At 38.5% G+C, this 12,982-nt stretch overlaps 1 protein-coding gene across 4 annotated transcripts; it reads right to left on the bottom strand.

The window, feature by feature from the left end:
* Positions 1 to 19: 19 nt before the first annotated feature.
* Positions 20 to 12,878, bottom strand: LOC111251394 (superkiller complex protein 3). 4 transcript variants are annotated; one of them, XM_086989357.1, is made up of 17 exons: positions 12,532 to 12,878; positions 12,322 to 12,386; positions 11,335 to 11,498; positions 8,811 to 9,038; positions 8,305 to 8,465; positions 7,114 to 7,329; positions 6,698 to 6,890; positions 6,303 to 6,586; positions 5,513 to 5,759; positions 4,858 to 5,110; positions 4,450 to 4,741; positions 3,903 to 4,096; positions 3,270 to 3,763; positions 1,866 to 2,137; positions 1,179 to 1,572; positions 750 to 923; positions 20 to 448 (listed from the first exon to the last, which is right to left on the bottom strand). In XM_086989357.1, the coding sequence occupies exons 2-17, from the start codon at positions 12,366 to 12,368 to the stop codon at positions 297 to 299; spliced, it is 3,765 nt and encodes a 1,254-aa protein (XP_086845483.1). In that variant the 5' UTR covers positions 12,369 to 12,386; positions 12,532 to 12,878; the 3' UTR covers positions 20 to 296. The 4 variants fall into 4 exon arrangements, with proteins under 4 accessions (XP_086845483.1, XP_086845482.1, XP_086845484.1 ...); XM_086989356.1 differs by having other exon boundaries at positions 11,335 to 11,519; XM_086989358.1 differs by adding an exon at positions 9,295 to 9,369 and having other exon boundaries at positions 11,335 to 11,469; positions 12,322 to 12,878.
* Positions 12,879 to 12,982: the final 104 nt, after the last annotated feature.

Below are 12,982 nucleotides of genomic sequence, written 5' to 3' on the forward strand. Positions count from 1 at the left end.
ATAACCAGATCAATTGATGTGTAATTGCAAACTTGGGGCCCTTTCACCTTTATTTAATTGAAACAACAAAGATGATGTTTGTGTGTAACACACGTTCGTGTATGCCATACAGAAACTCGGCGTTCCAAATACTTATGAGGGGCTCAAAGGTCTTCAAAGGACTCAAAAAAGGTCTTCACTCGCTAGTGTGTCACCACTAGTGGAAACACACACAGCTAATCCACCAGCCCTATTTACTGATACAATAAAATATATATAGGAATTTTTGAACCGGTATTAAAATAACAATCAAGTATTTATTCTAAGTGCGCTCCTCTTAAGGCTGCTTCGGATTTTTGCACATAGCTATGTTGCTGCTCTAAGAGCTTCTTGAGGGAACCTTGACAGGGCAAAGCATTGAAACACCGACTATACAAGTCCTTCGAGCCGTTGACCGCTGACCATAGCCCTGAAATAGAAGCAAGAAATGTGCACAATTATGGCACCCTTTTGTTCGTAGCCAGTCTATAGCTATAATAATAAATGTATAATTTGGCAAAAAACGTTTTCGATTTTGTAGGAACGCGTATCCTTGTCACATGCCTTTAACAACCGACCGCTCCCACGGTTATTTCGAAAAGTTTCAACAATTATCTTGTTACATTCTCTTCGAATGGTGTGCCTCTATGTTTCGAGTCCAGTATCGCCATCAGGCGTTTTATCAGACAGTGCAAAGTTTTCCAGTTTCGAATCCAGACAGCAACGTTTACCTGTCAAAAATAGTCCGGCCTCAGACTGCGGATCGGCTTTAAGTAGACCTGTAGCTAGTGTGAAAAATGTCTTTGTAATCTTCTTCTGAGACAGGAGTTCGATCAGCTTTCGACATTGATGTTCGCCAGTGGTCTCCTCAACGATGGTCAATACTCGAGGTGGAGGAACTTTGCCTAAAATAAGTAATCATGTGCCTACTTGATTTTTTGTACCGCAGATGCAGTGCTAAATTGCAAACCGCATACATCTATACGAATTCATCAGTTTATTTTTAAGGCATTAAGATCAACCACTAGAATAATCATATCAAAAGTTTTCCTAAAAGAACTTACAGATTTTCACTCACGAAACAGCCGCAAAATGAAGTTAGGAAACCTAATCGCTTAAAGTCTTAAGAATGTTTGATTGCATTGTTCTGTTTTACTCACCGCTTTTGAGTGTGTCATCCAGCGTCCTCACTTTGATCGCAAACTCCTTCCAATCTGCTTGGTTCACGTCTTCATAATGGTCGGGTATAGGTAAGTTGCGCTTCTCGATCGCCAAACTAGTCCATCGAAGCAGCGTCCAGTGCTGGGGTTTATCAGGAAAATTACGCACGAGACTCGCAGCCGCGCTGTACGCACTTCGTTTACGATCAGCCATTGCATGTGCTACCGTCCACAACAGAAGCCCTTCAGGCTGATGGGGTGGAGCCATAAATTCAGTGACACGTACTGCAGTCTTCCACCGGCCCTCTTCGATAAGACACTCTGCTAGTCGGCGCCAGGATTTTTCACATCGAGGATTTTGACGCACAGCTCGTTCAAGAGACTTACGTGTTAACTGAATAGGACAATGAGTGCAAGTGAGAAAGAAATGGATAATAAATAAATGATAAAATCAGTAAAACTTCTTCTCATTGGCAACTGTAAATTGCTGCTCCTTTGTAATCACTCTTGAATGACTTGCTGGACTACTGACCGAAAAAGCCAGCGGCAAGTCGCATCACGAAATGAGCATAATGTGTACGATGATAACAGAAGTAGAAATTATTTATATGTGGGAAAAAATGATAAGGGGAACAAACGCCGAGGCAACAAATTCGATTTCAGCTAAATAGAATCCTAGGCACTAACCTCCACGCTTGTCTTTGTGTTATCGTAGATCTCTCCCAGTTCAGGAACAAGTGCGACAGCCTTGTCAAGTTGTCCGTTTACTTTCCATGCTTTGTAAGCCTTCAGTTTTTCGACTTCTTCGCCTTCCAAACCATCAAGCTGACGGGAGCATTCCTGCCAATCTTCTCGAATTGCCGCACTTTGTGCCATTAGTATGCGACAAGTTGAGCATCCACAACGGGATAATACTGTCTCGGCCTCGATAGTTAAACCATGTGTTAGAAGCACATAACCTAAAATGGCAGTAGCTCATATTATTAAGTTATTCAGAAACTATTTACTATTTCATCTTGCTGACGATCAGATGTTAAGTACTGTTAAAAAGCTTTTTAATACTGTCTTTTAGGTCATAACACAGAGTTCGAAGCCGAAAGGTAACTATGACGGGTGCTAAAAGAAAAACAGTATTTTTGAAATTTAATTTTCGTTTTGTACCAAGGGTAAAAAGCTAGCGAAACAAGCCTAAATACGTGTCACATATGATAATAATTTCATAACTGAAGACGCTACTCAAATACAGTAAGCTAGGTTTAAACATGGTAGTTAAATAAGGCTACGCTGAACGAATATAATTGTTAGGTTCGTCCATATTCCTTAGCTCTCTAATATATATCGTACGTGGAACAACGTGCGAGATTGATACAACAACTTTTGGATATTAGCGAGATTTGGAAAATACATTTCTCTTTCACCCGACATGCCCATATTTGACATATAGACTCAAGATCGAATCCCAAGGAGAATGGCGAAAGGAGAACCGCAAGAAAAAGGAGTTCCAAAAGTTTATAACATGTGATTACGAAAAAAAAAAGATTAAATTAAAAAGGAAAGCAGTAAACAAAAGCCGCCATAGATTTTCAGACAACTTAATAAATACGTTACTTGAAGATTGAACGGGAAAAATAACTATAGTAGGCACATATTGTTCTACCTAGTTCTCCTTATTGCATAGTGATTTAGATAATAACTGCAGTATCGTTTACTTATTCAAAGCCTGTTTTTTTTTTAACTTAGTGAGGAGGGCGAATGATTATTAACAATGATTGATTCATTATTTTATATATACGTAGTCAGTTTTACAGAATAGAGTGGATTAGAAGCTTTGTTTAGGGGACATTTATTTATTCACTGGAAATAATAACATCTCGATGTACGTCGCTTGTTATTTTAGTAATAATGACTTCATAGTAGTCATGGTAATAAATTTAAACATGATAAGTTACGTTATTATTGAGTCAGCTGCACCCGTCTCTACGGGCTCCGTCACCACAGTTCCTAATAAAAATTCAATGTACAAAATGTCTATTTTTATGCGTCTGTATTCTCACTAGCAATAATTAGATTTTAATTATATCAGAAGCTTACCAGCAGTGGCACAGGCATTATGTCCTTCAAATGAATCCATACATCTTTCACAGGCGTTCACCATTTCCTCAGGCACATCCTTCGGCATTGTTTCCTTAACGTTGTTTTGGCTGCTTAGGATTGCCATATGACAGACTAGAGCTTCACCTGTAGGGCGAAGCTGATTTGAATGTCGATAGAGATCACAGGCGTCAAAATGTTTTACAGTAGCTGCCAATGTGGCTTGACCAAGCCAGCATTCGAGATTTAACGGGTCAACAGCTTGAGCTCGTGTAAAGCACTGGTTAGCTTCATGAAGTAAACCGCTCTTCATGTAAATGAAACCGAGATTTGTCCAGGCAGGTGCGAGATCGGGATCTATGGCAAGTGCGCGGATAAAAGCCGATTGTGCGAATTTGGGTGAAAGTTTCGCTCGCACAGCCAAAACACCAAATGAGCTCCATAGGTGGGCCGACTTGGGATCAAGAGAGATGGCCCGTTTCATACAGGACAAACTAGAACGGTAAAAATTCCACACAGAGGACGATCATAAACGGGTCATTAAATCGATCGGGTTCAACGAATAATAATTTCTGATAATGAACTTCTTACGTCAAATAAAAAAAAGGCTCTATGAAAAAGCATTAGCAATACCTTTGGTCGAATTCTCCTTTGGCGGCGGACATGACAGCCATGTTATGCCACACATTAGGTAAATTGGAATTCAATGACAAACATCGCATAAAGCACTTTTCTGCTAGAGCACACAGTTTGTCAGGCCTTAGAACAGCATCGTCTTCTGAAAGGCCTAGTAGCATGCGCAGTTTGGTGTCCGTAGGAGGTTGTAGCTGTACAGGAAAAACAAATATAAGCGCATGAATATCAGCAATATTTTACCATATGTAACAGACACGAAAGTGGGCCTACGGACGAAGCCTTATGTTCTCCCTAATGGTGAATCTGCTTTCACGGCACAGTTATTTGAAACTAGGTAGTCAAACCTCATTTAAGACAAGAATAGTCACTTATGCTTCGTAAAGAAAACGAAATGTCCCGTTATGAATTTTTAATTATATATATATATAGAGAGAGAGAGAGAGAATATACTCTTTCCTTGGCAATATCCGCTTATACTAACAGCCTGCAACCTTGAGGCGCGCTAAGTGTCGCTTCAAGTTTCTTTTTATGATGAATTATCTACCTCTAGGTTACTCTCCATTGCTTGCATCATTATGTCTCCAAGTATGTTCCAGAGGCATACAACCCTGCTATGGCCACCACAGATCGGCTGAGCAGCGACGACAAGTCCGCGACTCAGGAAGCGTCTGGCTGGTCCACGCAGAGCCTCCCGAAGCTTGTTGCGGGCAAGAACAAGGCATGTTTGCGCCATATCATGAGCGCAAAAAGCTGATGTTTGATCCGCTTGTAAAGCCTCCTCGAATAATTCTATAGCTTCTTCGAGCTGATTTTGATCTCGAGCGATACAGGCCAACCTAAAACAAGATGGTAGCAGTAACAACATATAGTTAATTATAAATACCCTGTCGAACCTATACTTACTATATAGCAATAGCACTTGTATTCCTTGTGACATGGCAACATCACAAACCTGTACTTAACGAATGCCTCGTGGTCACTTCCTAATTCGATGCTCTTGGAAAAACAGAGGACCGCTGCTGCAAAACTTTTTCGTGCCGCGTATGCTTCTGCGAGTAGTTCGAACACTAATGAACACGGTTTCAAGTTAATAGCCTTCTGAAGGGGACCTACGGCATTGACCGGTTCTCCGTGCTCCAAATGATACAAACCCAACTCTGCAAATGCCCAACAGTTGCCATCGTGTATCGTGCCATCCTTCGTAACTGTAAATGTCATAACGTTGAACGCAGTTATGCCATATGAACGCAATAAGAAAAATCGTGCTTTACTGGCCGATATAAGGAATACGTCATAGTCATAGATTAGTCGTGTATGCTAAAAAAAGGCGTTGTCTACAGCAGCATTAGACAGACAACTGTGTAACAAGTTTCGGCTGGCTAGAATAGGAACCAAGTCATGAAAAAAACTTAAGTAAAGTGACGAGCACATGTTACAGAAGTGAACCGATATTCAAGCACATCAGTCCTCTGTCATCTGTATTATTAATATATTATTGTTTTAATTATTATTTCAATACAGTTTAAATTGACTATTGATTGTTTATTTCCAGCAAAAGCCTCGTAGCAAAATAACGCTAACCCGATAAACATAGGGGAGCAACTCACCTGACTCAAGAAGACAAAGATTCTGGTCGTGAATTCCAAGTAATCGAAGTGTTCTACTAAACAACTTTCCCGTCCGATCATCATACTGGTTCGCAAGAAAGCTTTGTTGTAAGCATTTTACAGCCTGAACTGGATGCCCCAACGCCAAGTAGGCTTCGCCAAGCAGAGTCATTAGCTCCGTATTCTGGCCATCTCGACTGATGGCGGCCGTGGCAACTTTCAAGGCATCGTTGTGCCTCATTTTATACTATCGGGATCCAGAATAACCATATAAGTAAGAAATAAATGAAGTTACACTCACATTCCATTTTGAACTGCCATAGGCTACGTAATCAAGGAGACAAATGTGGGATAACTGTTGTTAGGAATGCAGTAAGAAAGATACATTTAGGCGACGTAAATAGCAACGAAAAACTCTTGCATCCCTTTATGTAGTTTATTACATTATTATAAATTACTTCATCGAATTACCGAGGCAAACTCAGTCTCGCAGCCTTCCAAAGCAACCCAAGCGTATAAAAAATTACTTCTGCCTGAGGAAACTGTCAGCTCTTGAAAACAGTCTTATTGCCCAACAAAGTCATATCGCAAAGAACACCGCACATAATAAAGTTAGACTTTCAAATCGACTGTAAATTTCTCTGCTTAGAGACAATCCTATGCGGACTAATTTCTTAATGTTTTTTTCCAAAAAAATCTCCTGCGCCTTTGCTTTGAACGTAAAATTTGAGTTCCTTTGTGACTGATAAACAATTTAACGGTCTTATTCCTATAATCAATATTTACTCACCATTAGATATCGAATAGCAGTTGTCATTCCATATGCATTAAGTTCGGAATTGTCTAAATTCAGCTCTTCTCCAAGCTCCATTCGGGCTTGAAGTGCCCATCCCTGTTCACCGGAAGCTACCGATAAATCTAAGGCCTCTCGAACCTTCCCGGTTTCAAGAAGGCATTGAATTCGCAGAGCTGCGCGAGCTTTTCCTCCAACCTTCTCTGCTCGGTCAAGAACTGTCAACGTCTCGCGATACCGACACTGTCCGTGTAGCGCACGTGCTATATAAATTAGGAGATCTACAGAAATTGAAAAAAAAACCCGAAACGAATTTGAGCCTCAACTGGACCTAAGTAAATGTTACGCAATATATTCCTGCAGATAACATCGTACACATGAGTGATACGTACAGCCGACATGCTCCTTGTTGCAAACTCGAATAGCCTCTTTTGCTGTTGTTTCGACATCGCGAAACTGGCGTGTTCGCATAAGACCCTCAAGCCGTAATTTCCAGGCGTCATAGTTTGACGCGTCTAAATCGAGAAGGACATGGCAAGCTTCTTCGAGACCAGAGATATCGTTAGCAATTAAACACAGTTTTGCCTGGTGAAAATGAAGTAAAACCGCAATAGGCTAATAATCTTACGAAAAAAATTCAACACTCTTCACCAAGCATGCTACGCGTTAGCTCAAACATCTGCCACAATAGTTATGTTTGTAGACAAATTTGCCAAATACGTCTGGCTTGAAAAAAACTTTCTGCTCAAGTGAACGCCGTGCCACTACAAACTTACTAAAGAGTCAACTTAGTCATACGCAAACACACCTTGCTAATGATGTACTTGGGAAGTTCCTTCTTGGGATGTGCCTGCAATGCTTTATGAATTCTTTGAGGCTGAATAACAGCCAATTCTCGTTCCACAAAAATTTCTACTGCCAGCTTATCAACAATGTCAGTCGACAGTCCTGACGAAATCGTTGAAAATTCCGGCTCAATTTCCGTAGCCGGGAGTAGAAACATGTACCTCAAAATCAACGGTACCTATAATCATCCACAAATATATCCCAAACAAAAGATCATAAAATTTCATTTTAGTTCAGTGTGCTTTTCTTATCTGTGACCAAGTGCATATAGTATATACTCTTTACTTTATTATTCATCGTTTGTGACACGGGCCGGAATATGAGATCAGGCATCTATTTCTGATTAATTTATTAATAACTCTGGTTAATTCGTTACCTGACTTTTCTTCCAGTTCCATACATAAGTATGATCTGAAAATTTAAAGCACTAAAGGTAACTATTTCACTAGTAGACACGCAAGTTTGCATTAGATATATATGACAGTGATCATTTTAAGCGCTTCAATTTAATATATTAATAGGTAAAACGAATACATCTTATCTTAATGATACCGTGTAATCCGTTAAGATTATTGGACTTGCATCAATACTCGATTTTTTATGATTAGGTAAATTAGGTAATTTTAAAATTAGGTATAATTAGATAATTAGTTACCTCAAATTACCTGTTAATTCTCTAAATTATTCCAAAATTTTTGCTTTGAAACATTTTCGGGTCTTCGATGCTCTGTTTGCTAAATATTCTTCGTCTGTAATTAGCCTTATATACGGCGTAAGTGCTAACGATAAAACGGAGGATCTGAGTTATAACAGGTGTTCGGGTGATGCAGTGCTATTAAGTTCAACATGTTGAAACGAATATATAATACACAAACGCTAAATTGCACTGCCAGATCAAAGACAATTGTATTGATCACCAAAAGTAGACTTTTTATGCTTCAACCAGCTCCTTTTTATAGATTGAACCGGCTATATAATACGCATAATCTAAAAAATGATATCAAAATTTATATGTTAATCTGATTATTTTACATCTAACATGTACCAGGTTTAAACTGCGCGAAACGGTTATAGAAAAACTTCTTTTATGCAGTACCCTATCGCTCGCTTGTAAATGCTAATTTTATAATAATATCGTGGAGATAATTGTTACCTGCACGTCTGGATTGAGAGTTTTTATCTTCGTTAGTTTCCGAAGCAGTTCAATATTGTCCGGAACACATTGTCGTCTGTCAAAAAGATCCAAAGCCACTTGAGCGATCCGATTGACAACTGACATATCCTCGGCTTCAACGCCCGCAGTAAAGCTTTTATCTACAAAAAAGGCATTTGTACTATTACCTTTCTGGGTACAATGCGTTTACCACTATGTATCTGAGTATACAATTAAGAGAGCAACAGAAGCAGCATGAAAGTACGATCGGCTTCGTTAAACTGTCGAGAATAGTAACGTATCGTTTTCTTATTAATTTGATACATACGTAAACTACCAAGAACAGACACTTATGACACGTTCGGTAACCAGAAAGTTAAGTATCATCTTCAAAGCCTACCTACACGTGTTATATCTTCCTTTTTCGTCCTATATTTTTTGTACATGTATTTATATTTCTTTCCATTATTTGTGTAAATTCTACTTATTTGTTTGCAGCTTCGTACCAAGAAGTTTCCAATCAGCGTCGAGTTCGGCCATTTCAACGTAGAGAAGTCTGCAGATCTTCTCATCCATGGTGGTGTCAATAACCCTTTGAAGGACCTTTCGGTAAAAGGGCCTGTCCAGTTCCGGGTGTTTTCTTAAAAGTCTGAGCAGACCTTGCCAAGGCGCCTTCTGGTCCTTTTTAATCTCTGTGGCACGCACCAGTGCTTTGAGTGCTTTCGCAGCATGATCTGCACAAAGAATGACGCAGACAAAAAAATTGAGACTTGATTCGACAATGCTAGTCGTGCAGAAGTTATTAGGTTTGAAATATCCTTTACGGAAATTTGGAAGTATATGTATTTTCTTCTTTGTTTATTTTTATCTATTTATAGGTATTTCTATACGTGTTTTCTTTCACAACAGACCGCATGCGTCATAGTATTAATTGCGTGGAACGACACCAAGGAACGACCTAATTGAGATAGAAAGGTGTTAAGCATATACCAGTAGAAAGGCCACGGATCACCGTAACGAAGTAATCCTTAACCAGCTGCAGCTCAGATTAGACGTAGCCAATAGCTAGAACAGGATCATAGAATAAATGTACGAAGGTAACGCGGCAAGAGAATAGGAACGACTGTAGCCAATAACAAAAAAATATGTTCGATATTTATCAGCAAATCGTTGATATAGGACAATGTAGGCGCACGATGGTCTCGTCTAGTTTTAAACTACGATTTACATTCGTCTAGGATAACCTAACGTAAGTATTTCATGTTAATAAATAAATATTTTACGAATGTTCCCATATATCATTAAATCGATATAATTATGAGTGTAAATATAATGAAGTTGAGACTCCAGGCGGTGTAGGAGCTGTCTGCAAGACTGTAGATGCTTGAAATTGATGGCATAAGATGTGAATATAATAAGAGGTTTTGTAAGATAATTTTGATGCAATTAATTTTTTTCTTATTATTGCTGTACTATCATAAACATTATATATATATATTATAACATAATATAACATATAAGACATATCTATATATATATATATATAATAACAATAATTACCATGGTCAAAGTTTTAGAATGCAAAAGAAATTGTAGAGATATATTGTTAAGGTCGCTAAGCTCAAACAATAAATTGCAGCTAGTATATATAGCTGGTATAAAAACTTCAGTGGCTAGTCGATATATATACTATCAGTGTCCGATCAGCGACTCGGAAGCAAGTTCAAAATGACGTCAATAAAAAACAATTCTGCCTACATAAATCTTATTTATTACTCACTATATACGTTTAAGATTTTACTTGGATGCAATATAGAGAAGACGGACTCCGTTGGCTTTTATCGTGACGATTTTTTGCATACATTTAGCCATATTTTTGACGAATGTTTTTTAGGCTTGCTTAACGAGCGCGGATTGTCGTAAATCCAGGCTATTCACGAAAAGCGTTTACATTCGAAAAAAACTAACTATTTGATGGGGCATGTAGGCCGCGAAAATCACTGACTTTTTTTTTAAAGGATTTAATATCGTGGATTGAGCGAAGTGAAAAACGCCATGGAGAGAGTAAGTCGAAAAAAGTATACCTTACAAATTTTGTGTTTAAGTAAAACCTTAAGCGTGTAAAACCTGTAGTATGAAAGATTTATTTCAATGCAGCACTCTTGACCAGATGGCCGTGTATATATATAGACGAGGTTTACCCTGCTTTTACAAATGTATAAAAAATGGTTGAATATTTAAATGCGAGCGATTATTGAATGATCTCTAGTAATGAACACTACGAGCATTACAAACGAACTGTCAAATGGGCATCAAATGTAAATGATTTATAGATGGACAGAGGTGATGCAGGAAAAATGACATTTCAAAATATGACACCGCTTTTGGGTTAATAGTTCAATAAATTAAGGCAATACCATGATACACAACTTGTGCTATGTTTGCAACATCTAGAATTCGACATTTCATCAACCTCTAAGGCCAAAACTTAACAACTACCTAGTTTCGATCAGTTTTGTCCTTGTGTATCTGAATCATATGCCTATGTCCTTATCTACAAATACCTACTGACAGTAATGCCATGAATTCCAATCGATGACAGTAACCTTATTGTAAGGTTACCAGCTCTTGCAACATGCTTGGGTAAAAATTTGATAGAGAAAATGCTTCAACTACGGAATACCAATTATGATTTCAGCCAAAAATTTACTACTTAAACAGCAGCAGCTTTGTGCGCTGTTAAGACAACAGTGCGTAGATCGATATCAGATAGACGATTATGTCCGGTAGGCTCAGCGTACCTAGGAATGCGTCTTAGACAATTGCTTTCTGTACCTGTAACTTTAAAGTTTATACTCTTCAATCAGTTTAAATCAGCGCTGCCTCTTTCTACAATAATTATATAAATAACCATTCGTTTGATCTATGTTCTATTACAAGGTAATGTAAATTACAATATAGTTTTATCAAGAAAATGTCACTGTTAAATAAATCGGTTACGAAACAGATTGATTAGGAGATATGACACACCCGAATTAGCTGATGCGGTCGCTGCGGCACCAAGGAGGAGCAGTGCGGTATAGTGATCGGTCTCTTGCTTCAAGATTGCTTCGCAAAGTTCGATGCTACGCTCGTAGTCGGCTGATTCTAGGCACTGGCGGGCATCTTTAAGCAAAGTCCTCGTATTCATAATGCTGCTGGGCAAATAAGGGGCTCTCGGAGATAAATGAAAGCAATTGATTATAACATGTGTATCGAACATGAACAGTTCCGCGCATATAGGTCATTGTTATGCAAAGAAGTCCGTTCTGCTTTTAAGCTGGCCAAATATAGTTAGTCTGGTAGATAGACCGTTCAGTACGTCTACGAGTATTCCTTGCTTCGTGTGACCACCGTAGATATACCTAAATTTTCAACATTTTCACTAACTAACGTTCAGCTGGCTTTTATAATAAGCGGACAAAAACGTTTAACACACACAGATCGATCGATGACACAATTTAATTGATTGGTTCACTTGGTCATATTTATGTTCAGTAAAGAATGAGAAACGCAAATGCGATCAACGTGCGCTTCAAGGCGCAAAGATCAATAGCTTTTCAAACTATATTGCTGTATTTTACATTCAACGATGGCTGGTTAATCCACTAAGAAAGAGCTTCAATGTTGTTTCTCAAGCCAAATTTACCCATATTGGACAATTGTATAAAAGTGGAACTAAGTTGTTCTCGGACATTGAAGGCACTAACAACATAATAATGCCAGGAAGAAAAAACAAACTGGATTGATTTACACTTTACAACAATCCTTTTTTTTTGTGTTTAACATCGATCATAATCCCCATTTATTGTCGTTTCTATTTTTGTCTAAGTATTCTTGTAGGTTCTTCGTTTAATTGACTAGCGAAATAGCTACCGCAAAAATCTTCGTTGTAGACGACTATCATTCAAATTTATGAATCATACACTATTTTGACATCTTTGTATTAACTTTGATTTAAAAGGCTTAAAAACTTACTTTGTTTTGTTTAAGAAGCTTTGTATGTCTCTCACTCTTATACGCATCAACCGTTTCGGTCCCGTCTACAAACCAATATAAGCAACACGCACGCTTATGAACACTCACTGTACATTATAAATATGGAGCGCAGGGATGAGCTACGACTACTTTTGATTATGAGCGCGTATTTGATTTTAATCTGTATACGGGATTAATAGTGTTGTATACATGAAAACGTGTATTCCAAAAATATGTTCTGTTTTCACTCCAGGCGTCCTCTTCTGATTAGAAGTCCTTGTGTATCGTGAACATGTGATTAGCTTGGGTAGATTGTTGATAGTCGGAGCTCAACCACAAACGAGTTTTCGCTGGTACTTTCGGCGTAGGCTCGCGTATAGCGACCAGCTGACGAGTGAACAGCTTGTGAAAGTGGCTACTCAAATTGGCGAAACAGATTCCGCAAGGAACTACCTATGGAATTTTAATAGCTAATAAGGTAGTTCGATAGCTCATCTATTCTATTCCTTGTAGGGAAGCGAATGTCAGTATGATGGTCTTCTTTACTAGAAACTGTAAACTTCAAATTCTGTATCTAGTCTCGAGTGGAATGATCTCTATGTGCCATCTAGTCAAGACATTTGCTATACGTTCACGTTGTTGCCCCTTGCATCATTTAGCC

This window comes from Varroa destructor, unplaced genomic scaffold (assembly GCF_002443255.2).
Source record: "Varroa destructor unplaced genomic scaffold, Vdes_3.0 BEIS01000005.1, whole genome shotgun sequence".
In the NCBI taxonomy this organism is placed as follows: Eukaryota; Metazoa; Arthropoda; class Arachnida; order Mesostigmata; family Varroidae; genus Varroa; species Varroa destructor.

Bases quoted from the DNA above. Each gene is read 5' to 3' on its own strand.
- LOC111251394 (XM_086989356.1), bottom strand. From the start codon at position 12,368: ATGCGTATAAGAGTGAGAGACATACAAAGCTTCTTAAACAAAACAAA. The intron at 9,039-11,334 runs GTGTGTCATATC...TTCTTTGTGCAG, and splicing joins GACCGCATCAGCTAATTCGG to ATCATGCTGCGAAAGCACTC. The intron at 8,466-8,810 runs GTACGAAGCTGC...CCTTTTTTGTAG, and splicing joins CGCTGATTGGAAACTTCTTG to ATAAAAGCTTTACTGCGGGC.